This window comes from Lepidochelys kempii, chromosome 5, assembly GCF_965140285.1.
Source record: "Lepidochelys kempii isolate rLepKem1 chromosome 5, rLepKem1.hap1, whole genome shotgun sequence".
Classification (NCBI taxonomy): Eukaryota; Metazoa; Chordata; order Testudines; family Cheloniidae; genus Lepidochelys; species Lepidochelys kempii.
This window is the reverse complement of record NC_136384.1, coordinates 35,019,797-35,046,266: the sequence shown is the minus strand read 5'-3', so window position 1 is coordinate 35,046,266 and position 26,470 is coordinate 35,019,797. Positions and strand designations below refer to the sequence as shown.

Sequence of the window (26,470 nt, the reverse complement as noted above, 5' to 3'; positions counted from 1 at the left end):
AAGAGTTTACAATCTAACAACTCTAAAAAATGTGAAGGGGGAGGGAGACAATCAAAATATATAACTATTTTACATATGTTTTAATTGTACTAATCTCTCTGGCCCTTTGTATATTGCTTGTCTTCTTAGGTCCCCACCCCACAATCCACTTCATGCAGAGCCCCATTTACTTCAGTATGTCTCTGTGTGTGCAGAGATTCACTCATGCAGAGGACATTGCTGGTTTGGGGTCTCAGACTGTAAACTCTTCAGGGCAGAGACCAGGGGTGAAAGTAACATTAAGCACTTACTGGTACTGCGGGGCCTGGCTCCAGGCTCCTGGAAGGGGCGGGGCCTCGGGCGGAGGGGGTGTGGCTGTGGGTCAGCCCGGGGCTCCGATGGCAATTTAAAGGGCCCAGGGCTTCAGCCGCTGCTGTGGTAGCAGCGGCGGTGGCTGGGAGCCCTGGGCCCTTTCAAATCGCCGGCCCCAAGGCAGCTGCCCCTTTTGCCTCCCCCGCTGCAGCAGTGCTTTAACGTCAGCTGCGTATGGGCCGGTACCAGTGCCCACTTTCGCCCCTGGCAGGGATCAAAGGTGCTAATATTTTCCTGTGTGTGTGTAGAGTGTTTAGCACATTGTGGGTGAATACAAATAATTTAATACAGTGCTGTGTATGGAATATTATGGAGGGATTATTAGAAGCACTAAAAACTGTAAAATAGAAGTATATCTATTCCATAGTTAAATTTGAGTTATGTGCTATAACTACGCTACTAACTAAATATGACACCTGATATTTAAATGTGAATCTAATGTATTGTTTCCATTTATAAGATTCACCTGTCATTGACTTCTAAGTGTATTTACAATAAAACACCACCACAATACATCAGCTAACTAATGTTACTTAATGTCACCTAATACTAACCACATAACTCCTTTACCAAACCAAATCAAAAATCCCCACTCAAGCCATGCTCCCCCGCCAGAAAAATCTTGGGTTGTTAGACAGGCCTTGCAGTTCTGAAAGTCAATAAACTTCAGATTTGTTGGATCTGTGGCCAGCTGAATGCCAGGAATATAAGATTTATAGAAAATTAAATAAGTACCATTTGATTATTGAAGTTCTCAGACAAGGTTGAAGAATGGTGTATTTGAGATGAAAGCATTGTGCAGTTGTTTAACTTCAGTCTAGCTATTTTACAGGCACTATTTTTAAATTTGTCCCAAACTTTCATAATTAAACCATAGTTTCAGGCCTGATCTTGTAAGCCTCCTGTTTGCAAGACGATGTGCAAGTTCTTAAAGTAAAACCCAAATTCACCAAAATCTAGTCCTGTGATTCCAGCTTGAGTGTGCAGGCCTGGTTAGAAAAATTTTACCTGTAAACAGAGCAAATCTGATATAGAGTCCCTGAAACAGTAAACCCTACCATGCAATATTTTTTTACATTGCTGTGGCAGTTAGACCCCTGAATTGGCCAGGGGAGAATTCTCTCTGGTGAAGATTTTGCATGTAACTCTTCCGCCAGACATTGTCAGCAGCAATAAGGCCTGGGTTCCAATGTTTAAGGGGTTACTCTGAAAATTAACAATCACCACTGGTTTGAACCCCAACCTGGAAACCTATGAAAAACTAAATACCTTCTCTCGGTGTTCTTAACACAGTATTGCCTATTCTCAGGATTTTAGGGCTGGAGCCAGCCTTGTGCCAAGCTCTAGCCCCCTAGGGAATTTGAGCCATGCCTTGGGGAAGACCCCTCTGATTGGCTGCCTGCCTCATTTGCCTGCCTGCTGGGGAAGAGAAACCAGTGAGAGCTGTTACAGGAAGAAATCTCTCGTCATCCCCTTCCCCTCAGCCATTCTCACAGGATGGGGGGAGAGGAGGTCAGGGAGCAGGAAGAGCCCAGCATCTCAGGGCAGCTCTGTTTCTCCTCCTCTCCCCTCTCCTGCCCTTCTATAAGCAATGGGGTTGGTTCCTCTTCTCCTTCCCCTTTCTTCCCCTCCCTGCAGCATCTGGCCTAGGAAGGGGCAGAGAAGGGTGAAGAACCCCTAGAACTGCCCCCTTCCCCCAGCCTGGAAAGGGTGCAACAGTAAAATCCTTTTAAAAAGTCTCCTGATTTTTGATGTCTTGAGGTTGGCAATACTGTTATCAGGCAATCCCTTCTAGCTCACAAGCACTGATTATTAAACAAGGAAAGATGTGTGTGAATGTGTGATAAACAAATGTCTCTAACACATCCCTCTTCACCCCATTACACCCCACTCATGGTTTGATGTCAGTGGGTAGTATAGTCCCAGAGTCCAGGAGTGCACTTTTGAAGGCCTGTGTGATGGGGTGTCCACTCTGCACAAGGCCTGAATCATAGAATCATAGAATCATAGAATATCAGGGTTGGAAGGGACCCCAGAAGGTCATCTAGTCCAACCCCCTGCTCAAAGCAGGACCAATTCCCAGTTAAATCATCCCAGCCAGGGCTTTGTCAAGCCTGACCTTAAAAACCTCTAAGGAAGGAGATTCTACCACCTCCCTAGGTAACGCATTCCAGTGTTTCACCACCCTCTTAGTGAAAAAGTTTTTCCTAATATCCAATCTAAAAGCCTGAAGGGGTTAAGGTGTCTAGGTGGGCCAATTAACTGCCCAGACTGCACCTGGAGGAGGAGCCAGGGATCAGGGATTAATTAGATGAGGCTCAACTGGAGAGGGACAGGCGGGGCCTGTATAAAGCCCAGGAGATGAGAACAGAAACAGGTGTAGGGAAGTAGTCTGCAGTCACTCCCTTGGAAAAGGGAGGTGCGTTTGGGGCTATAGAGAAAAGTAGCTTACAATTACTCCCTGGGAGGAGGGGGTTGTAGTGGACTGGCAAACCTGGGGGGCTGGGTGAGTCAGAAAGGTAGGAAAGGCTCAGGGGAGAAACAGCAAGGAATAGGATAGGATAGTGCTGACCTTGGCTGCTGAAGAGAGGGCCCCTGAGCTGAAACCTGGAATAGAGGGCAGGTCTGGGTTCCTCTACCAGCCATTGGGGAAGTGGCATGGAACAGGCAGTGGAGAGTAGACTGTCTGGACCATTTGCCCTGAAAGACTTTGATACTCTGGAAGGAGAGGACCATAGTGAACTGCCTGGAGGGCCAAGTCATGAAGAGGAAGCTGCAGCTCCTGAAGCAACAGGAGCCACTGGGTGAGAGAGGATGCCAGAGGAGTGCGCAGCACCTGGAAAGAATTAATCTCCAGAGTGGCCAGGAGGAGGTGATGCTAATGGTGAATGCACCCTGTGACAGCCTGTCTCCAGCCCTTTGGGGAAGTGCTGCCTACTGTGGTCGTCAGACTCCACCATCTAACCCGGCTATAGTGATTCCAGCTTTATTGGTGCCTCTTTACCAGGACCCTTGCCAGAATCCATGTCTTTTGCTACTGGAAGTAGAAGGTTTCAGAGTAACAGCCGTGTTAGTCTGTATTCACAAAAAGAAAAGGAGTACTTGTGGCACCTTAGAGACTAACCAATTTATTTGAGCATGAGCTTTCGTGAGCTACAGCTCACTTCATCGGATGCATGCCGTGGAAACTGCAGCAGACTTTATATACACACAGAGAATATGAAACAATACCTCCTCCCACCCCACTGTCCTGCTGGTGATAGCTTATCTAAAGTGATCATCAGGTTGGGCCATTTCCAGCACAAATCCAGGTTTTCTCACCCTCCACCCCCCCCACACAAATTCACTCTCCTGCTGGTGATAGCCCATCCAAAGTGACAACTCTTTACACAATGTGCATGATAATCAAGGGTTTCACCACCAGCGTGTACCTGTTTGCAATTCACATGGCTGAAACATAAAGATACTTCTGAGGCTTTTTGAGGAACAGTTGCTTCTTTAGACACAACTCTTTCCTGCCCCCCCCCCCGCTTTCGTTTTTTCTAAAAGAAAAAACCACAGGTCTTGTTTACAAATTCTGGGTGTTTGGTTTCTAAATGTTTCTCTTGCCTCATGCTTTCCTTTACTATCACTTGAAAACAAATAACAAGTTGTGGCTGTGGATTTTTCTCTAGTCATATAGATACACAACAATCCAAGCCTAATGTAACTATCATATTGTCTGCTTTTCTTCCTTTATTTAAATCAATCTTCTTCAGCCAAACATTTGCTACTTGCTCAGCACTTGGTAAAAGTAGTTCCACTGTAAAGATAAGCCTTCTCCTGTCTCTCTTGCAGTCCTCTTCCCTTATCTGCTAGAGCTGGTGTGGATTTCGTGGCTGGGACAGAGGCTTCTATTTGCCCTTGGATCCTGGGCGGTGGGGGTGGGGGGGAAGCATTCACCGGGAAGTCTCTCCTCTGAAAGCCCCCCAAAACACTTATGGCTCCCCCCATGAACCCTTCATGGCTCCCCAAGGAAGACACACCTCATGTTTTGGGTATCGTTGCTCTGTAGCATCAGGCCATGCACAAGGCAGATTAGATTACCCTACAAGGTTCCTCTGCGAGTCCTGGCATAAGGGGTCATGCTGGGGGTGAGGCCTGGCATGGGAAAGGCACGTTGGGAGGGAGGCATAGGGCCACAGTACATGGTGTCAGGGCGCCCCTTAGGGTGTCAAACAGGGAGCATGAAGTCTAAAATATTTACTGAACATTTCCCAAAATTTTACCCAATAGAATCAGTGGTGGAGGGAGGAGATTGGGGTAGAAAGCCCCAGGGGGCAGAAGAGTTTAGGGCCTGGAGTTTAGTGGGTCAAGGAGGGCAGGGGACAGGCCTTACCATGCCTGCACCACAAAGTTGAATTACTGGGTGGGGCTGGTGCTCTTCTGTGCCTCTCCCCAACACTGCACTAGACCAGCTGGGCCCTTCACTCCAGCCAGATGCCTGGGACTCAGGCAGCCTAGCCCTGCCCTGCAGTGGGCCACCTCAGGTGTTACTGGGAGACAGTGGCAGAGTTTGGGCTCGTGGGTGGGGCCTGAGCAGGTTGCACCATAGAAAAGGCCTAGCAGTGGCAACACTGCAGGTCACCACTTTGATCTCCCCAGAACCAGCTCTGAGTCCTTGGCACCCCTCCACCCACACGGGCAGCATGGGGGGAGCTCCGGAGAGGCAGCACTGCCCCAGCCAGCAGCAGTCACAGCTGAACTCTGCTGCTGCTGTGGTCCAAGGGCGGTGGGAGGAGACCTGCCGGCTTGAGACCATGCTGCCTCTGAGGCCGCAGCACCAGCACTACTGGGGATGGGAGGGACGCAATTTTACTGAATGCGTCAGCAGCAGGTGTGGAGGCCTTGGCTACTCTCCATCCCTTCCCCCCTTTTTGGCACCCCCTGCATAGTGCCATGCTGCCACTCATTGCAGCCTGTCCCCAGCTGCCCATAATTTAGTCAGCAGCTCAGAACTGGGAAGGCTCAGAGATCGCTTAAAGCCATGTTAGGCCTGCCCACCCTCTGGGTTGTATGTTTTGTGGCCTCTAAGGAGCGCAATACAAAGTTGCATCCTAGGTATGTGCTTTAAGCTCCCTCCCTTCAGAGGTGTGTAAAGGTATGTTCTAAGGAATAATAATGGCTCAGAGTTCAATTTTTTGGACAATTTATTTTATGGTGTGTAACAATGATGATAATGTTCTGTCCCAGGATGCTCCCCACATTAGAAAACACATCCAGTGAACGGTTGAAACTGCATTTCCTTGTTACACCTTTTCAGTGGCCATAGTTTTTAACTGTCATAAAATACTGTACCAATGGGTCATACCTTATTTGAAATCACATGAGCGCACATGAACAATTTAGGATAACAAGTACACGCAGGAAAAAACACTCCCCTTCAAAAGTGAAGGATAAACATTAATGTTGTTAATCTGTAATAAGCCATTTTGACCTCTGACTTTCCACACTCCAACTTGACCTTCTTCTTGGCTCAGTCATGAGTGCAAAAGTGGCCATTAAACATCCACTTTAGATATACAGATCTTTACTTGGAGTTGATTTTTGGTAGTGATTAAGTGATTTAATCCTATTTGATATGAGAGCTGAATATTAACTATAAACTGGATACTCTTTTTTTTAGATTACCTTGCATTTTAAATTTGTACAGGGCCCAATACAATGTGGGCTCTGATCTCAATTAGGTGCCCTGGATGCTACTATAATACAAATAATAATAGGTTTCAGAGTAGCAGCCGTGTTAGTCTGTATTTGTAAAAAGAAAAGGAGTACTTATGGCACCTTAGAAACTAACACATTTATCTGAGCATAAGCTTTCATGAGCTACAGCTCACTTCATTGTTCTGATGAAAGCTTATGCTCAAATAAATGTGTTAGTCTCTAAGGTGCCACAAGTACTCCTTTTCTTTTTACAAATAATAATAATTATAATACAGACTGCAAAGGGAAAATCCCTTGTACAATTCCCTTCCACTGACAAAAGCAGTCTGGTACCAGAAATCTGATTCACAAGTTGATAATTTTTTTGCAGCTGTGGAGGAAGGGAGAGACCTAAAGGTGGAGCTTTATGTACCCACTCACCTCTCTCTCCCAATCAGCACCACCATGTTTGGCAGGAGCTCAGCATAATATTTGTTTGTTGTAACTCACATTCTATAATGCCCACCCTCTGATGCTGATTATGTACCATCAAAACTAGTGTGTGCTATCAATAATAATTATTTGTTTAAAAAGAGAGTTTAGGGGTGTTGTATGGATTCCTGCACATGGAGTACACGCAGGCAATGCTCTCCTAATGCACACAGTCTGATGCTCTGGAACAAATACCACAAGAGTAGTACCAGAATGTGTGGAATATCAGTCATTAACGGCTAAGTTTTCAAAAATTGGTGTCTGTTGCGTCTCCAATGGCTTCTGCATATTTGCAATCAGTGGATACTGATCAAAGCTGTGGACTGGGGTCAAACCTTGGTGGGTTTGAGGCCATGAGCTGGGAGGAATGTGATGCGTGGGCTGTGGGGAACCCCCTGTTTATGTGGGGCCCCATGGGCTGGACCCCCTGAGCTACGGGATGCGGAGGGGAGGGAATTAAACTGTGGAAGGTCCATATGTAGTAGTAGGATTTTATGTTTGTATTTTGTATAATTTAGATTGAAGGATAAAGGATAATACTGTAGCATGTATTAAATGTATTGGTGTAAGATTTGATCATATCCTGACAGCCACCCTTTTTGAATAGCAGAAAGGAATGGCCTAATGGGCCATTGGTAGAGATGCATCAGCCAGAATCTGTCTGAGCTGATTTTCAAGGCAGTAACAGACCTTTTAGGGTCACCACTTTGTTGTAGGTTTAGCATTTTAAAATAAATAAAAGAATGCAATGATTGTTTTTCTTTTGCATTGCAACTTGATATTCCTGTTCAAATGTTCTGTGTAAATCAATTCTGTTTTGTGAGTGAATGAGGAATGTGTGTGTTAGAAGACAAGTGTGAAGGCCATCACTGAACAAGATGTTCTAGGGAGGAACCTAGGACAGAAGCAAGGATACCAGAAGAATACAACATACCCCTACTGAAATGTTAGAGGGCAGACTGATGACTCTAAAGATGAGACAGACACCTGTCAATGGGGACAAGATAGCTGTGATCAAAACCAGCATGGGGTAACTCCCTGAGAGACTTAATGAAAGAACAAGATAAAGGATGAGAAGAACAATTTAAGAAAACAAGCACTTGTCAAACAACAATTGATTTCAGCATGAGGATACAAAACTCATTGTTCCCAATGAAGGAGAATCCCTATATAAACAGGGTGCCTTGCCATGAAACTTTGGGTTCGTCCTGCCAAGACTTCCCCAGAGCATCGTGTCACGACCGACAGAACCCGGCTCCTCCCTACCCGTGATCAACCTAGCTGGCCACTAGATTGATCTGGACTCTTGACTGATAACTATAACATTGACTGCAGGACTGTGTGTGGGTGTGATTGAATGCATATGCTAATTGTTGTATCTTCAGTAAACACAGCGTATTGCCTTTTCCCCTGAAAAAGATCCCATGTGCTTCTTATAAGCATAACAGGTATGGTCTTTCTGTGGAAGCATTTGGTCTGTGGCCTCCTGAGCTGCAGACTGTAAGTGTGTGTGTGTGCTCTGAGCCAAGGGGCGTGTTTTTGGTGGGACCCTGAGCCATAGTTTCCTGAACTGGTTGGCTGTGAAAGCATGCCTTGAGACAGTAGGATGTGGCAGTCCTCTGAGTGTATGCCATTGGGAGACCACCTGAACCATGGAGTATATAGTCTGGTGTGCCAAGTACCCCTGAACTGAAGCTCATGGGGGGGGGAGGGCGTGTGCCATGTTGAATGAGCCAATGGGCTGTATTCTAGTGGGTTGCACAGTGTGGACAGCACCCTCAGCAAAGGGCCACGTGATCTCCAGCACTGTAAAAACCCCACCTCCACAAGGGGATTAGCTACCGGCACTGGGAGCTTGGCTCCCAGTGTACACCGCCACTTTACAGCGCTGAAACTTGCATTGCTCGGGGGTGTGTGTGTGTTTTCACACCCCTGAGTGAGAAAGTTTCAGCGCTGTAAAGTGGCAGTATAGACAAGGCCTTAGAGTTTATACATTTTGTCATTAGTGTAGCCTGATGAGACACATCTTGTTTCTGTGTAGCTCTCAGTGTGACAGCAGTCATACCAACTTTTCTGTATATTACAATAGCACACTTGAGCTGAAATGGCAGATGACATGAAACAGTGACTAATTCAGTTTTTTCGTGGGCAAGGCTGCTTAAGAAAAGTGATTAAAAGAGATGCAGTCTCAAATGCCAGCCTCCGTGAATCAGTTTTGGCTCTAGACTGTTTATTGTTCATACAGTGATATGAGTGAAAGGAATATTTTCAGTCTTCATCAGTATTCATCTATCCCCCACACAACACACCTTTCAAGATCCATGCGTCCCACACGTACCTATCACATATGGTGTTCCTCATCCAGTGCACTAAACGCCCCACTAACAACTATGTTGGTGAAATCAGACTATCGCTACACATCTGAACGAACTTGCACCATACCACCTCAGGATGAACATTTTTCACAAAGTGATCACTTCATATCTGACCTCTTAGTCCTCATCCTCAAAGGAAACCTGCAAAATACCTTCAAAAAGATGAGCCTGAGAACTTGAATTCATAACTTTGCTGGACACTAAAAATCATGAACTTAATGAAGACACTGGATTTATAGCTTATTGCAACAATCTGTAACCCACTAACCCTTCTTTTTCTTCCTGTGACTGCAGAGGTGTTAACTGGCTACTTCATCTTGAATGGTCTCTGGGAATATGTGTTAACTACTTTTGCTAAACATTCTATTCCACCTTGCATTTAGCTTTGACACTCTGAGTACCTTTCCCAGACCTGAAGAAGAGCTTTGTGCAAGCTCAAAAGCTTGTCTCTTTCAGCTACAGAAGCTGATCCAGTAAAAGATATTATCTCACTCACCTGGTCTCCAATATCCTGGGACCAACAGGACTACATGGATGGATTTAGTTGGGGTTTGCCCTGCTCTGAGCAAGGGGTTAGACTAGATGATCTCCTGAGGTCTCTTCTAATCCTAATCTTCTATGATTCTATGGCTACAACACTGCAGTGAACACATTAACATTTAAATGCCTTTTGTTGCTGTTACCAAGCTTTACCACTAAGTAAAGCTATGGTCAAGTTTGAATGGCTCATCTATCTGTTTTATTTGGTATTGCATTAAAAACTGGAATTGGGAAGGGTTTAATAGGGTTTATTATCCAAACTCTGGCCAAAATTCTCCTTTCAGATTCATATGGTAAACTTCAAATTTGATTTTCTGCTTGATGTGTGTAAAAAGAGAAGTGTACCATAGCTAAGATTTGCCATTCTGAGCACAGCAAAACTAGCAACAGTTTAAATCCATCAAATCTGCAGATTTCAATTGTTTCTGGCTATATACGTTGAGATGTAGGAGGATTGGTCCAGAATTTGGCAGGCTGCCCCAAATTATCAATGTACAAAAGAAAGGAGTTTCTGCCTAGCATATGACACTGCAGTTTCAGGTTTATCCTCTCTTCTGGGAGGGTGACTCCTGAGTACCCTGATTTTGTGTGATGTGGGCTATTTAATTTGATTTGTTTTAGTAACTGATGGCAGGGATACCTAGAGCCCTGAATAGATACCCATTCTTAATCTTTGTATAAATCTAGATTATTAATATTAATATCCTGCCTATTGCTGAAGAGGCAATGGAGAGACAGTGTCATATTTTCATGTGTAGTGGTGGCTATTCATTAATTCAGGAGGTCTGGATTTCAGTATGAAATATTATTGGACAAGGTAACCGGGATATCTCTGGCCATGAACCCAAAGATTTTGTTGTTGTGGTGGAGTCAACAGGTTAATTCCTTTAAACAGAGTGGAGGTCTTACATTGTATATAGTCCACAAAATTGACATATGATCATTTTGATTTTGAAACCTAGGCAAGATAAAGAAGGATTTTTTGATAAAACAACTAACGCTACTGGTTTTGAATAGCTGACTATCAATGTGCACAGGAAAAAAAAAAAAGAGCAGACAATGAACAATGGGATTAATTGAAAAACCCAGGGAAGGATCATCCACTATTAGAATTTTTGTCATACAGACTGAAAGATCTATAGGGATCTCTCCCCCTCTCTCCCCCCGCACCCAACAGGAGGAAATCAGGCATTGGATCAGGAAACAGATCTTTCTCTTCTAGAAGAGTTTCTAACTCATTGCTCTCTTTGCATTTCTTTTCTGAATGCATCCGATGAAGTGAGCTGTAGCTCACGAAAGCTTATGCTCAAATAAATGTGTTAGTCTCTAAGGTGCCACAAATACTCCTTTTCTTTGTAATGTGCTGTGTAAACAACTGTATTGTAAATTGCAACTTTTACCTTTCAATAAAGTGGTAAGTTAAAAACCCACTACAATTGTGAGCTAGCAGTGCAGTATATGTAACCTTGAAATCCTCAGACTGTTTACATACTAAATGATAATTCTCTAGGGCCAGGGTTTTAAATAGAGTACTAATTTGTTTTTGCTTTTTCATTGTTTAACATTTTACTGTTGTTTTAAACAAATAAGCCACCATTTATGAGCTACAGACTGACAGCTGACGCAAATCCTGTCGCATGCCAAAGTATTTCTTAGTCTACTTACACACACACCTGTGAACTATATTAGTCATTATTGCTAAATTTAACATGGAAAATAAAAGGAGATTGAGCAACGTTAAGGTGTGGTACAAACTGACAAAAGCCTGAAAAAGTTAAGGATGAAACTCCATCTTTCATGTGCCAGTTTGTGTCTACATAATGCAGTACACATACTTGAGGTTAGCTATTTCCTGCAATGTCTGTAATACCTCCGCATAATGGAGCACATGCAGAACAGAGTTCCTGCTTCAGCTTCGTATTTCCTGGTTTGTATCCATTTGTGTAACAAACGTAATGTTGTTTAACCTCTCAACTGCTGCATGGACATAATGGACAGTCACCTTCAGTTTTTGTTGCTACAAGAAGGATGCCTGGAATGAAAGGTTGTCCAGTGGATAGACCATTGTACTGGCAATTGAAAGACCTGGGTTTTGTAGCTTTACCAGTGATCTGCTGTATGACGTTAGGCAAATCATTTTACCTTCCTGGACTCTTTCCTGTTTCCCTTCTGATACCTCTTCTGTCTTGCCCATTTAGACTTCTCTTTGGGGTAGGGGTGGTCTTTTACAATGTGTTTGTATGGTACCTATCACTATGGGGCTCTGATAATGCTGGGGGCTTCTAGGTAATAATAATAATGTTTAGTTCCCAGGGAGAAATGGTAGAAATAAAGGGAAGGTATCCTCTTCTTCCATGGTACTAAACCAGATACATCAAATTGCATCACATTCCACTCACTGGGAAAACAGAGCACTGTGTACTGTAGATATGCCCTTTGGGGATTCCTGTAATATAAATAAATACAGAGACTCCAGTCATGATCAGAACTACTTTATTCTCGGCACTGTAGAAGCACAGTAAGAAACAGTACCTGCCCCAAAGAACCCACACTTTAAAGACAGGACGTTAGCAGTGGGTGCAGCACACAACAAAGGGTGTTGTAGTAAGTGGAGGACCCAAACGGTGGTAGGAAAGTACGGCTACATAGAGTAGTTATGTGCGTAATTTGCAAGGTCACAATAAGGTATGGACGGAGAGTCCCTAACCAATATTTTTATTTGTATGTAATTTAGCATCTTGACTGAATTTACATCACTGTCATCAGCTAATCAAACAAGATTCCTTGAAATCCTGCCACACTTTCTACTCTCTTGAGTAGATACAGGATATTTAGAGACCTGTTATACTTTCCAGAGCCAAAGTGTTTGGGAAGCAGTTGTGTCATATGAACTCCTTAAATTAAGCATATACATATCTATAGAAGAGGATTCTGGTATTCCTATGACAGGTTTCAGAGTAGCAGCCGTGTTAGTCTGTATTTGCAAAAAGAAAAGGAGGACTTGTGGCACCTTAGAGACTAACAAATTTATTTGAGCATAAGCTTTCGTGAGCTACAGCTCACTTCATCAGATGCAACCATTACAATACAGTTCTTTGGACCATGAATGTTCTTCCATTGTTTTTATTCTCTGTGCAGAATTTCACACAATTGCTTTACATGCATTCAAGAAAGCATAAAAGGGAGAATGCTCTAATTCATTCATTGTATGCAGTGTTGGTCCCAGGATATTAAAGAGACAAGGTGGGTGAAGTAATATCTTTTTCTGGACCAACTTCTGTTGGTGAGAGAAACAAGCTTACCTAGAGCTTACTCAGAGCTTCTTCGGGTCTGGGAAGAAGGGCTCTGTGTAAGCTTGAAAGCTTGACTTTCTCACCAACAGCAGAGGTCCAGTAACCTCACCCACCTTGTCCCTCTAATCCACTCAGACATATCTGAACAGACAAGGGATGGGGGAAGAAATGAGGAGCTCTTCATTGAACTAAGAAATAATAGAGACAATACTGGAAGAAAAATTAGCATCCTTAGGTGTATGAGTCCACAAGAAAAGGTAGGTCAGAGTGGGCACTACATAAGTCTTCCTCCAAATAACCAAGCAGCTGGGAGCCCTTCAGATGGATCCGTTTCTCACAAGAAAAAGCCTCCAGCTAACAAAAGTGAAAGAGATCTGGGAGTAACATTGACAGATACCCTGTCACACAAGTGATCCAAGACTCTGTTGTACTTATTACCTCCCCTATGTCTGATAGAAAAATGATTCAGATGGTAAAGGAAGAATAAGGTGAAGTAATCCTGATCACCCCAAGGTGGCCAAGAAACGTGAATACAACTTTCAGTGACAAGAACAAGGACCAGTCCTTCATCTACACTCCAAACCTCTACATTTTATAGCCTGGACACTAAAAATGAATAAATGGATGAAAATGCCTGTTTTTTTTTTAACAGTTACATAGACCTCATTTTCTTCAGGACATCTACTCAGCAAGCTTATCATAATACCTGGACCATATTTTCTTTTTGATGCAAGGGTAGAAACTTGAACTCCTAAAACTCAGACCTTCCAGCAAAACTTAATTGCTGAAAAACAGGAAGACAATTTTGGAAAATTATAGTCAATATATTTTCTTTCAATTTTTTTGTAGCAATTCAGAATCTGAGTGAAAGTTTCACTAAATTTTAAAAAATGCCCACGGTCTTCAGTTATAGTTAAAAGTTACCTGGTTATGTATGAAGTTTTAAAAGTTACTTATTACATTTTGGAAGCACTAGTTTGGGCAGGAAGTAGATGGGCTATGGTTACGTGAACATTCTTACTAGGCAACAAGTCTTCAGCTGCCTCTAGTCCTGCAGAGGGGGTACAACCTAGAAGTCAAGACTAGTAATAATGTTATTCAGAGAAAACTTTCAATGTCTCTGTAATTAGATAACAAGTTTTCTATTCCACGCACAATTCATGTGAAACTCTAGCGAAATGCTATAGGCCTGATTCTCATTTACGCTCAGGTCACTATTGCCAAAGCAATGTAATCTGGCCTTAGTGTAAATAGAAATCGGGCCCAATGGGATTTTTGCTTGAATAAGGCCTGCAGGATTCGGTCCTAAGACTATAAAACTAATTGAGATGGGAAATAATTGCATTTTGTTATATGAAAAACTCTGATGTTTTCATGCTATTGTATCTTAATTATTTAAGTTAAATACAGAAATTAATTTTGCAGAAAAGGTAAGGATTTATGCTTATTTTGAATTTAAAAAGTCTTAAGATAATGGGTTAAAGTTGATTTTTCTCAGTATTTATGGCACCTGCATCCTGAATGGATAGATCTTTTCTCTCTAGAATAATTTGACATCCTCGCATTAGACAATGTGGGTGAGATAATATACCAGCACCACCTAGAGCCAGTAGAGGCAAATTGCACTGTTTTCATTTATAAATCCCGTGTTTTAGGGGTTTAGTCTATGCTGCAAAAACTTACTGCACACTGAAAATTGGAAGACCATGTTTTTCGCATGTAGGTAAAATAATTTTTATTTTCCAAATCACTAGTTTTTTGTTAAGTTGAGTCAATGTGATATTTAAGAGGCCTCCTAATTAAAATGGCTTTTGTTTTTTCTGTTTAACTCTGAAGAAACTTCAGTTTAAAAATACCATGGATTGATTCCTCAGATGCTCTAAATAAGCACTGAGGATAACAGAAGTTGTCGGCATCTCCCTGATCTTTAGGCCAGTTTTCTGCTAGTTCCATCCCCAGAGAAATTTAAAGCAGCCTCAGGGCTGCTTAAAACTACACCAGCTTGTAGCAGGCCCCATGGGCCATTACAACAGGTGGTGATCACCGGCTCACAACATGAACGAAGAGTGATGCAAAGAGACCAACATGGGATCAAAGATTTAAAGTGAAGCCCACAATCCAATTGATTCTAAACTGCTTTATATGGTTGTTATAAGAGTTGTTCTTTTATTTAACTTTAATAAATCTGCTTTAGTGAGACCCAAAACAAAATGTGTGTAATGTATGGCACAAAGGAAAATCTCCCACCTACCTATTGATTTAGTAGGATTAATACTGAGGGGAACATGGAACCAGGGAATGAATTAAATGGAAACTTGTCATTGAGACTGTTTACTCCTTGGCTCCATCTGTCACTCTGATATGGCTCCCATAAATACATGCAAAACCCCAACTGCACAGAGTTGTCACAGAGAAGCTGCTACAGGCTCTGGGGAATCTCTGTTACCCTCCCCTCTGCAAATTTAGGGTCCTTTTTGTTTCATTCCCCTTTGCACCTCACAGCTCCTACTGACACACACAGAGCAGTGAGCAATCGGATGGGGCATAGAGACAAAAATGCTCTGTGTATTTGTATATGCTGTTCTGCCCAGACGGTGGTTCCCATTCACTCCTAATGCTCTCTCTGGGCTTCTTCTCCTACACTCACAAGTACTTGACAGAATAATATGTAGCAATTTTCTAACACTTTCCATCTGAAGGTCTCAAACCACGTTACAAAGGCGCACAAGCAGCCACATCCCTACTTTATAAATAAGGAACATGGGGCACAGAGAATTTAAGGCCAAAGGGCTCAAATTTAGGTGCCTAATGTTAGGAAGTTAAATCCAGATTTAGGCACCTAAATAAATTGCCTACTTTTCAGAGGTACTGAGCACTCACAGCTTTCATTGACTTCTAAAGAGAAGGGATGGGAAGGAGGGCGGAGGAAGGAGCAATGGAAATGAGAAAGGGATCTTTTTCTTGGTAAAGAGGCCTGACTGTTTAAGTGTGGTAATGCTGGTGATAGCTGTCAGCCTGTTGGAACTTTCTATCTCTTGGGCAATCGGAAGAGGCCTGGAAGAGCTCACCTGACCCACCTGTAATTGTAGGGAAGGTGTGTATGTGGGACAAGCTTCTCTCAGATCCTCAGGCAAAAGGAAGTGCCCCATGGCCCCATGGAAAATATGCTGAATAATGCAAAGAAAGGCAGCTTAGTGGTTTTATGCCCGATGTCAGCAGGTGCTCAGCCCTTAACTGCTATTCTAAAAACAAAACACTTTTTGTTTCAAAATTCAGTTAAGGTTCCTAAGCAACAACATTGTACTTACCTACCACATTGTTTACAAACCCCCACACACTTAAAACAAGGAAATGAGTATTAAGGCACATGCTAAGTCTTACTGTATTAATCAATAAACACTTTTTTTCTGACCAAGTACAAATAAATCCATATTTCACAACAACCCTAACTCTAAAGTTTTTATGTGTAGTAGGTGTTTTTTCTCTATCTTGATTTCAGTATTTAAATATGCTTAAGATAAACTGATAAATGGATAAACATTTTATCATGCTTTCTCCTTTGCTACTTAACGTGCAGAGGAGATTTACAAAAAGTTCCTCCAAAATCCACTACATTATCTTCCTTCAAATTTCTCCTTAAAAATCACTCCTGATGTCTACAAGTAACAATGACTAGAAAACTGGTATGCTTAGTATACAAATCATAATAGTTTCACAGGTTTCAGAGTAACAGCCGTGTTAGTCTGTATTCACAAAAAGAAAAGGAGTACTTGTGGCACCTTAGAGACTAACCAATTTATTTGAGCATAAGCTTTCGTGAGCTTGAGCTGTAGCTCACGAAAGCTTATGCTCAAATAAATTGGTTAGTCTCTAAGGTGCCACAAGTACTCCTTTTCTTTTTGCGAATAGTTTCACAGTTATACTGTGCTTCCCCCCTCTGCTTTTGTATCCACCTCTTTTTTCTTGTCATATATTTAACTGTAAGCTCCTCCAGGCATATTTTCATTATATGGGTGTATAATGGCTGGCATTACGGGCCCTTGATTGGAGCCTATAGCCACTAGTGTAATACAAATAAATAAGGTTTCAGAGTAGCAGCCGTGTTAGTCTGTATCCGCAAAAAGAAAAGGAGGACTTGTGGCACCTTAGAGACTAACAAATTTATTTGAGCATAAGCTTTCATGTAGCTCACGAAAGCTTATGCTCAAATAAATTTGTTAGTCTCTAAGGTGCCACAAGTCCTCCTTTTCTTTTTACAAATAAATAAGTTAAATTTGTCAACGACAATGGATTTTTGGCAATGTATTTATAACAGGGTTCTTGAGAATGAAGTCTTATATATACAGTAGTTTAACAGGAAGGTGCATAACTATATATCCTTGGGAAATTTTGCTACAACTGTGGACTTGCATTGAGGCAGATGAATATATATCATTAATGTGCACATGTATGTTTTTTGTTTCTTCTTCTAAAGGGTTTTTATTGTATTTATATTTTGAGATGCTGTTGAATGAATACTATTTGTTTTGGATTGGTCTTAAGGTGGTTGTGTTGTGATGAAATATACATTTTTAAAAATCTCAAGAAAGCAAAGAAAATTGGGATCAACAAAAGCAAAGTTAGGCCAAAGCTGAGCACTTTTGAGAAACCCACACATTACATTTTGATAGATCATAATTCAAATTGACAACCAAAGGCCAATAATATTATTTTAGGAATTTACTCCAAATCAAATTCACTGAAGAGCTCACAAAGGACCAGATTGTGAACCCTTTGCTCACATTGTTGAACACTTAAACATGACTAGTCCCATTACGTTCATTTCAAGGCTACTCAGGTAAATAACTGCTCATCAGTGTGAACAAGAGGTTCATATTCTGGTCCAAATTGACAATTCCATATACATAATAGTTAATAATTCTTGCTTGGTTATTGCTTATTCATGGAGCATTCATCCACCAAATTGGTGGTTTCATATGCTGTAATGCATGCCAGCATTTACTACTGTCCAATTATTCTGCACTGTAACATTATATGACAATGTTTACTGAAGAATATTATTTTAAGAGGAATTAATATTCAGTTAAACGACTATCTGAAGTGTTGCAAATAGGACCGTGTGTGGGTGAAATGCTTACAAAACCTACTGTATTATTTATTTTTAAAGAAATCATGTAAAACAAGGTTAAGTGACTCAGACGCTTTGCATTTCACGAATAAATTGTGGGATTATGAAATGACACTTTTGAAATAAATCAAGCAGAAAGTATATTGTATTTGTATTGTGTGGTATTCATTTAAGTATTACTCAAAGCGAAAGTGCTAGCAAACGTTCTCCTTCATGACCTTGCTTCCCCAGTGCCTCATAAGAGTTGTGTGTACAGCCACACAGCTATAAAACTAAAGCTGGTTGTGAAACTGGGATTTTTTTCCTGCAAAATAATTTGAAGGAAAAATCCACTTTTAAAAATTTCTGCTCAGAATAGTCCAGTCTTTCCACAGGAAGTTTAGAAAATGTGGGAAAGTGTTTCTACCCCACTTTACCACCCTAGAGGAAGGTGGTAGCGGCTCATCTGCCTTATTCAACGCATACTTTGGTCTTGTCCTTAAAACTGGTCACATAGGTGAGTAGTTTCACGCATGTGAATATTCGCAGAAGTTCAAATCAAATCTGTGAGATATTTTTATGTGGTGTGTTTAATGCTTTTGGCCAGCAGTGTTTCTAACACTGCTCTCCCCATACAGTATACAAAACATGAATGACATATCCTTTTTTTAAAAAAAAATCCAAGAGTTTTTTCTTACTGTTTTAGAGATATCACATATAGTGTAAAAAGAACAGGAGGACTTGTGGCACCTTAGACACTAACATTTATTTGAGCATAAACTTTCATGAGCTATAGCTCACTTCATCCGAGGCATGCAGTGGATTATGCTCAAATAAATTTGTTAGTCTCTAAGGTGCCACAAATACTCCTTTTCTTTTTGCGGATACAGACTAACAGGGCTGCTACTCTGAAACCTGTCACATATACCCTAGTTCTTGCAAAATGACATCACACTAGTGACAACACAGATTATGCTAAAGACAGCACACAGATTTCCAAATAAATCAACATATCAATGATTAATTAGATGAATAGGACCATTTCTTAGACAGAGAGGGGAGGACTTGTCGATGCCCATTATTTCTGGAGTAAAACAGACACATCCCCTGCCTCCGCCCCACCGCATCCATTTTAGAGACTAAGCAGGCCTGTGATGACGGTTTTGCATCCAAACCGGGCCAAGACTCACACTTCCAAAGGGAAAACAGGCGTTTGCTAAAAGGTGGCATAAAATATTTCGCTGGCTCGCCATTTCATTTCATGCACTTTTCCTCTGTCCCGCCCCCGAAGTTTGGCATTAAGTGAAATGTGGGGAGGAGGGAAGGGAGGAAGAAAGAGCCCAACGTAACATTTGATGAAAGCCGGCTCGGGAGATTCAGCTTCCTAGCGCCTGCGGCCGGGATCGCTGCTGCTGTCGAGCGATCCTCTGCCCCGCAACTCAGCCCCAGCTAACGCGCCCCAGGCTGCGGTGGGGCGGCGAGCAGGCTGGGATGGGGGCAGGGCAGCTCCGCCAAGCCTGTTAGAGGGCCTGGCGAGCCAAGCCCCGCTTCTTTGCCCGCCATCGGTGGCAGCAGAGGGACCCCCGCGAGCCTTGGCGCTGCTGCCAGCAGCTCCGCCCCGCTGCAGACAATGAGGAGGCTCGAGCCGCCCAGCCACCGCGGGCCCGGGAGCAGGAGCCTCCAGGGAGGGAGCGGGCAGGCCCCGCCGTTTACCTGCGTTCCGCGCCCCAGCGTTCCCAAGAAGGGAATCCCCCTCAGTCACAGAGCCGGGCGGCCAATCAGCTGCCAGGGCAGGGAATTCCCGCTTTGCCTGCCGCGCGTGCGGTCTGTTTAAATGGCATGTCGGTCCCTCTGGGAGATCTCATCGGGGACAGGCAGGGGGAGAGTGGGGAGGAGGGGAGCGTAGCGGAGAGGAGTGGACAGGGGATAAGGGGGCTCCTAGAGGGCAGAGTGTAAGGCAGGCAGAAGGCGCAGGAGGGAGTTTAAATAAGAAGGGTGGCTGTTAAGGGCATCTAGCCCATCACTCTGTCCTTGAAAAGAGGCAAAAAGCCAGATTGGCTCCGGACCCTGGTGTCTCAAAAGTGAGTGATATTTATTCGCATGGGTGCACATAAGTTAATATAGCTACATTATAAATAAGTACTTTTTAAGGTAGATAATCCTGGCAGGAGCTTATCTTCAGAGATGGAGTGGAAATTAGAAAGATCTGCTTCTAGGAAGGTCAAGACAGATGAAGACATGTTGTGGGTAAATGCCATTCATTTTTCTTTTTATTCTAACTCACCAGTGCTTTGCTGGAGTAGAGTAAAGTGATTATCTTCTCACCGTTACAGAGTACAATAATTGTGGAACAAGTCATAAAGATCATACTTTTTCCTAACTCAGGCAGAACTCATGAAGTCAGCTGAGAGTTTTAGCTTAGCAGAGTGGGGAAAAGGGCCCACAGACTTCAATAATTTTGGTACAAGAGGGGGGAGGACTGCAGGATTTGATCTTCCACAAATTTCTGGTTTCATTTGACCATTGATTTAGACTGGGGATAAAAATAGTTGTTGCTCAGATGATACATTTAACAGCATTCTTTGTACTTCTGTATTTTTTTAAGGAGAAAGTAATGAAAACACTTGGGAAAGATCTTAAGCAGATGAGAAAACAAAGTTTACAGAAGTTCACTAAGGTAAGTACATATACAAAAAAATCTGCTTTGTATATTTTTTAGGGGCAGGGAGGAAGGGACAGAAAAAGTAGAACATCTATATAATAATGAACACAAAAATAACATTTTAAGAGATTTTTTCCCTGTGTTATTAGAGTCACTACAAATGAAGCTCATTTAAATGCATAATGTGAAACCGTAGACAAAAGTGCATAAACTACTTTAGTGGCAAAGTGGCAGTGATATAATGAAAACTTCAGAAATAGATCCTGGGATTCTTTCTTCATAGGGTTATGGGGACCGATTACTGATTAATATAAGCTACTTGATCTGGTTGAAGTGGGTGCAGGCATGTGCGGAGATGCCTGTCCATGCAGCATCACAAGCCAGCTGGCACATACTGGTGTGGTTGCATGGTAAGGAATAGAAGAAACAATGAAGAGTGAAAACATAGTGGATAGATCTAAACTTAGAGTTTACCATGTGTTAATCACCAACAGTGTGCTTGGCAATGTACAAGATGCAAAATACAGACAGCCCTTACCTCAAAAGCTTACAGTGTAAATCTGGTGAGTCACTTTAGTAGAATCCTATGTGAGATTCAGATACACTTAGGGATGGAGGCAATGTAAAGGGAGACGCCTAGACTGGAAATTTTAGAGCAGATAAACAGGGTACATTAAAGACAGAATATAGTACAGAAGTGTAGTAATCACTGACACGCAAGTATATTACTATACTGTTAAGTATCAAGGGATAGCCATGTTAGTCTGTATCCACAAAACCAACAAGGAGTCCGGTGGCTCCTTAAAGACTAACAGATTTATTTGGGCATTTACTGTTAACATTCATACAAGCAATACTATTGGGAAGGCACAATGCTAGACTAAACATGTTGAACAATAGCTAAGCTATAGAAAGCTGTCTGTGGGACACAGAAAATGGCCAAGAAGCACTAATGGAGCACAAGGATGTGACAGTTTGGCAGTGCATTGCTAGCTGGCTGTTGAGAACTTGATATATGAACAGTTGCTAGCTGCACTCCACGTTGTTGCATTCAAAAGCATCATGGAAGTCATGGAAATAGCAACCTCTTGTGGACTGTGATGGGAATCAGATCCATATTAACCAACTCATTCATTTGGCTTCTGCCTAGCCGTGGCAACTGGACAAGTAATTGTTCATATAGGTGGGCGTTTTTTTTTTGATAATTCAGGAGTATTGCAAGATAGAATTCCTTTTGAGTGGTATAAGAGCCCAGTTTTGAAAAGCAAAGAGAAAGGACCACAATCTGTCCTTATTTACATCCATACAACCTCTTTGGTTCTGCCTTCAGTAACATCCATACAGCTCACTACCCATACGAGTCCTAAGATCCAAATTTATAATAATTAAACACTGTGAAGGTTAATTTTTATCAGCAACATCAATTTTGCTCATTACGGGCCTGATACAAAGGCCCATTGAAGTCAATGGGACTACTCACATGCTTAAAGTTAGCCACATGCTTAAATGCCTTGCTGAATCAGGGCATGAGCTAGAATGGTTACCAAAAAAGGGCAGAATTTAGCTTGATTCTTATTTAAATTACACCAGTGTTAATCCAGGGTGATTCCAGTTAAATCCAGTAAAACTGATGTGAATGAAAAGCGAATCTAGTCTAACACTCTCTGAAGTTTTGGCTGACAGTTTAGGGCCTGATTCAGATCTCACTTTTTACTGCTTTACACTATTGTAACTCAACTGACTTCCTTGGAATTAGTCTGTATTACCAGTAATTTAACTAAGATCAGAATCATGCCCTTGATATTTATTGCATGTAAGTATTTACATTTTGGGTTGAAATACATATTGAGTTAATTTTGAAAGAGGTTAGCAACATTGAAATTAGATGGAAAATGGAGTGATTGCTCAAATGGCTCTTTAACTTTTCCATCACTCCACTTTGCAAAGTTCCTGTTACGAATAAAATTCAGTCACACAATCTTTAAAAAGGAAATATGTTGCCTTGCTCAGACTCCCTGTGTCTGGTAGGCAGTGTACTGTTAGCTGGCTGCTTTATGTGAATCTAGCAGTCTCTACTACACTGTCACCTGCTGCAGGGACAGCTCCCTGTTATTTTAATGAGATGGACTATGAAGACATCAGGATACCAACTTGTGAGAACATTGGTGGTAACTAAATGTGTGTGCTAGGAAGGCAGTGTATTGTTAGCTGGTTGAAAATCCGACACCAGCTAACTTACACCTGCTATCTTATTGCACATACTGTGATCATCCAACTGCAGCAAAACTTATTTTACATGACAGGTTTCAGAGTAGCAGCCGAGTTAGTCTGTATCCGCAAAAAGAAAAGGAGGACTTGTGGCAATTTAGAGATTAACAAATTTATTGAGCATAAGCTTTCGTGAGCTACAGCTCACTTCATCGGATGCATTCAGTGGAAAATACAGTGGGGAGATTTATATACACCCATTGTTTCACGTTCTCTGTGTATATAAATCTCCCCACAGTATTTTTCACTGAATGCATCCAATGAAGTGAGCTGTAGCTCACGAAAGCTTATGCTCAAATAAATTTGTTAGTCTCTAAGGTGCCACAAGTCCTCCTTTTCTTTTTATTTTACATGGTGCATCTTGTAGGCCCTTTTTATTTTCTTTTGTTTAGCTCTTATAATGCTTTTAAATTTTGATCAGCACTTAGAGACCAATATGATAGGAGGCCTTATAAATACTTAAGTCAGATAGACAGATAGTAGAATTCAAACCAACAAGCAATGACTTTCCTAAATTCTTTCCTTTGAAATGTTCTTGCTGTTTTATATAGAATATGTCAATACATTAATAAAACAACATTAGGCAAAATTTACATTTTTTTCAATGAGCAATTAAAAGCTGATAGAGTTTAAAAATTGACAAACCCAAAGGTGTTCAATCAAATGTCCTACCAAATACCCCAAAATTATATTTTAGTGTCATCATGACATTTCCACTATTGTACTGGCGAGAGAGGAAAGGGGAACAGTGTCTTGAAAATGGTTCCCGTCTTCTCCAAGTGCCTTCAAATTTGTCAACATTTTTGTGGTTCTGAAGTACTAAAAATGTATGTAGTGTTTCTAGGGGTTCTCACCAGTTCCACAGAGAGAAGAACTCTAATCTGAATGTTATGATCGTGCATAATGAAGACCAAAGAGATTGATTTTTTTCATGTTGTTAACACACATATATATAGTATACCGGCTACAGTCACTGCATTACTGCTTTGCAAGAAATATCAGCCTCATACTGAATATTGTTTAATTTCTTTCCCTGTCCTTATGTTAACACACTTGATGGGTACAATTCCATTAGGTTCCAAAAACCACTCAATTCCCACTGACTTTCTTGTGTGTAAAAGGTGCTTAGAACTTTTTGGGACTGGTCCCTTTATCCTTGTGTATCATTTCTCTGTTCTCAATGATTTTTGCAACATCTCCTATTGTAGCATTACTTGTCAATATTATTAATGTTCTATTAACTCCTCTTCAGGATCACTAATTCAGATGTTCAGGAAAACTGGGGTTATTGTCTTCTGCAGCAAACTTATTGGATGCCTCCCTCAGATCAATGCACTGTCATTTACCATTCACATTGCTAGGCACTTTGTCAGTTTTCTGTTCAAGGGAAATGGTTTATAGCCAGCTAATTTAAATTAATTTTAAAAGAAATAAACTTTGTTTCTTGATAGGAGTATTTCAATATTAGCTTAAAGCATCTACAATCCTGGTGTCCAAATGCTGGTATTCATTTGATGAAATCCATGCCTTGTATTTGTATCTAGGCAGTTCTTATTTAAAAAAAACCCAGACTATTTCATTATATGAGCTCCCAGGTAAGCCAAGTAACACATATACCCCATCATTCTTGCAAACTCTCCAAGTGAAGACCTCCCAGTGAAACAGCATGTGTGTATATGTGGAGGGCTTGCAGCATTAAGGCCCATAATAGAACTAGTTTTGTGTATGTGCTGATTAGGCAGTGTATTGTTAGTTAGCTGTTGTTCACATACCAGCAACTAAATACACTTCCACATTAGCACACAATCTTGCATCAATATTTAGACAAGCAGATTACAAGTAGTTATTATGAGCCTCTCTCTGTAAAGATTGTGGGCCAGATGCTGAGCAGATCTGGCCCACAACTGTAAATGTGTGTTGGCATAGATCCATTGACTTTAGTGGCCACTAAGCCAAATTATACCAGCAGAGTATCTGGCCTGTAGATATTGTGGCTTGTTCGACATCAGGAGTTAATATGTTTGGGTCTGATCCTACAAAATTTTACTTATATGAATAATCACATTGACTTCAAAGGGACTACTTGCACATGTGAGTATTGCTTTAAGGTTTAGGTCCCATATGAAAATGTGCATTTCATACAATAGTATGTAATGTAACTTTATAAGATGGAAACATTCAGAGAGGATATAAAAAGATTCCTAAGGGAACCAGAGACACAGTTTGGGAATTGTTTGGTTTTGCTTGACACTACTTCTGTTGGTCGTTTTGGGGTCAGAACATCCAACAGAGAGGAGGTAAGATACTCCAGCTCAAGTCAGGTTGGTTGAAATGTATTTGGAAAATTTATATTCCTGGTGGCTCTTTACGATGGAAAGGAGTCCCAGGTTAAACCATTCCTGCTGTAGATTATGGGGAAGAAGTGAAGATCTGTGAAAATGGGTAATCATTTGATTTCCAAGATATACCTAGACACCAGCGCTTAATTTGTGCCAGGGCTTGCCAGGGCTGAGCCCCGGCACCTCTAGGCTTGGCAGTTCATAGCCCTGGTACCTCTGGGCTTGCTGCATCAATTATGAAAGTAAAAAAAAATGTTGAGCCCTGGCACCTAATTGCTTGAGCCCTGGCACCTCTTTCATTACCAAACACACTTAAAGGACTCAAGACACAAGTTTTCCTTCAGGTTTCCCACTGGAGAGCTCCTTGCTCTCCCCTGGGTCTCTTCCTCAGCCAGCTCAGTACAAAGGCCTCTGGCCCTCAGGAAGAAACCATCAGTCTACACTCCTCCCCAGTCACCCTCAGACACTGCTGGCTTTTCTCCCTTTTAAGTCGTACACCCTACCCAGGTGTGGTAGGGTGGTACTAATTGAATAGGGCTGCCAGGCCCCATGCCTCCTGAGCCAGAAAGGGGCAGACTGCCCTGTCACAATGTCCTTTACTCTCACTACCAGCCTGGATGGAACTACTAGTTGGACTAATGACTCTGAGGTGAATGCCCCAAATGCCTGTCGTTCCCACTCGCCAGCACCTTTGTGTGGATTACAAAGGATATGTGGTATAGTTTGCCTCTTACCTAATCTCTGTGAAATTAGTATCCACCCACAAAGCTGTGTGAATAACTGCACATTAATGACTGCTGTTTACTTGTACCTACATTCCACAAACAGTCAGGGCTGGATCAACCGTTTGTGGGCCTGGCGCCAAACATATTTGTGGGTCCCCATGGAGGCAATGGAGCATGGTGCGAGGAGGTCAGTCCCCAGAGCAAGGGGCCAGCCAGGGGCAATGAGGCATGGCATGGCAGGGGCGGCCCAGCTCCGCCCAGCCCAGTGCGAGGGCACTGTTTACAAACCAGCAGTTGCCAGATGTCCAGTGGCCCGCCTGGCCCTGTGCTGCCAGCGTGTCCCTTCCCCTCAGGGGGTGGGCCCATGTTGTGCCACACAGCCCCCCCTGCCCAACATCCCCCAACTCCCTATGGCCAGAGCCCCTCAGGACCCACTATACCCAACACCCACCCCAGACCCCTCCACAAATGCACAGCGCCCTGCACAACACCAGCCCTGCCCAGCGCCCCCCTGCCCACAACCCCACCACAAGTGCCCAGCACCCCCCACAGAACCCCCACACCCTAGTGCCCCAACAAACACACCTCCCCCCCCCACAGACCCAGAAGAGACCCACTCCCCCATGCCCTGCCTCT

The 26,470-nt window shown here is 42.4% G+C and overlaps 1 protein-coding gene across 1 annotated transcript in view; it reads left to right on the top strand.

Annotated features, from left to right (window-relative positions):
- Positions 1-20,024: 20,024 nt before the first annotated feature.
- Positions 20,025-26,470, top strand: part of CDC20B (cell division cycle 20B) — a 52,560-nt gene continuing 46,114 nt past the window's right edge. Inside the window, exons 1-2 of the mRNA XM_073346180.1 lie at positions 20,025-20,087; positions 20,446-20,517. Of these exons, the coding sequence (XP_073202281.1) occupies positions 20,025-20,087; positions 20,446-20,517 (135 nt within the window). The remainder of the gene's footprint in view (positions 20,088-20,445; positions 20,518-26,470) is intronic.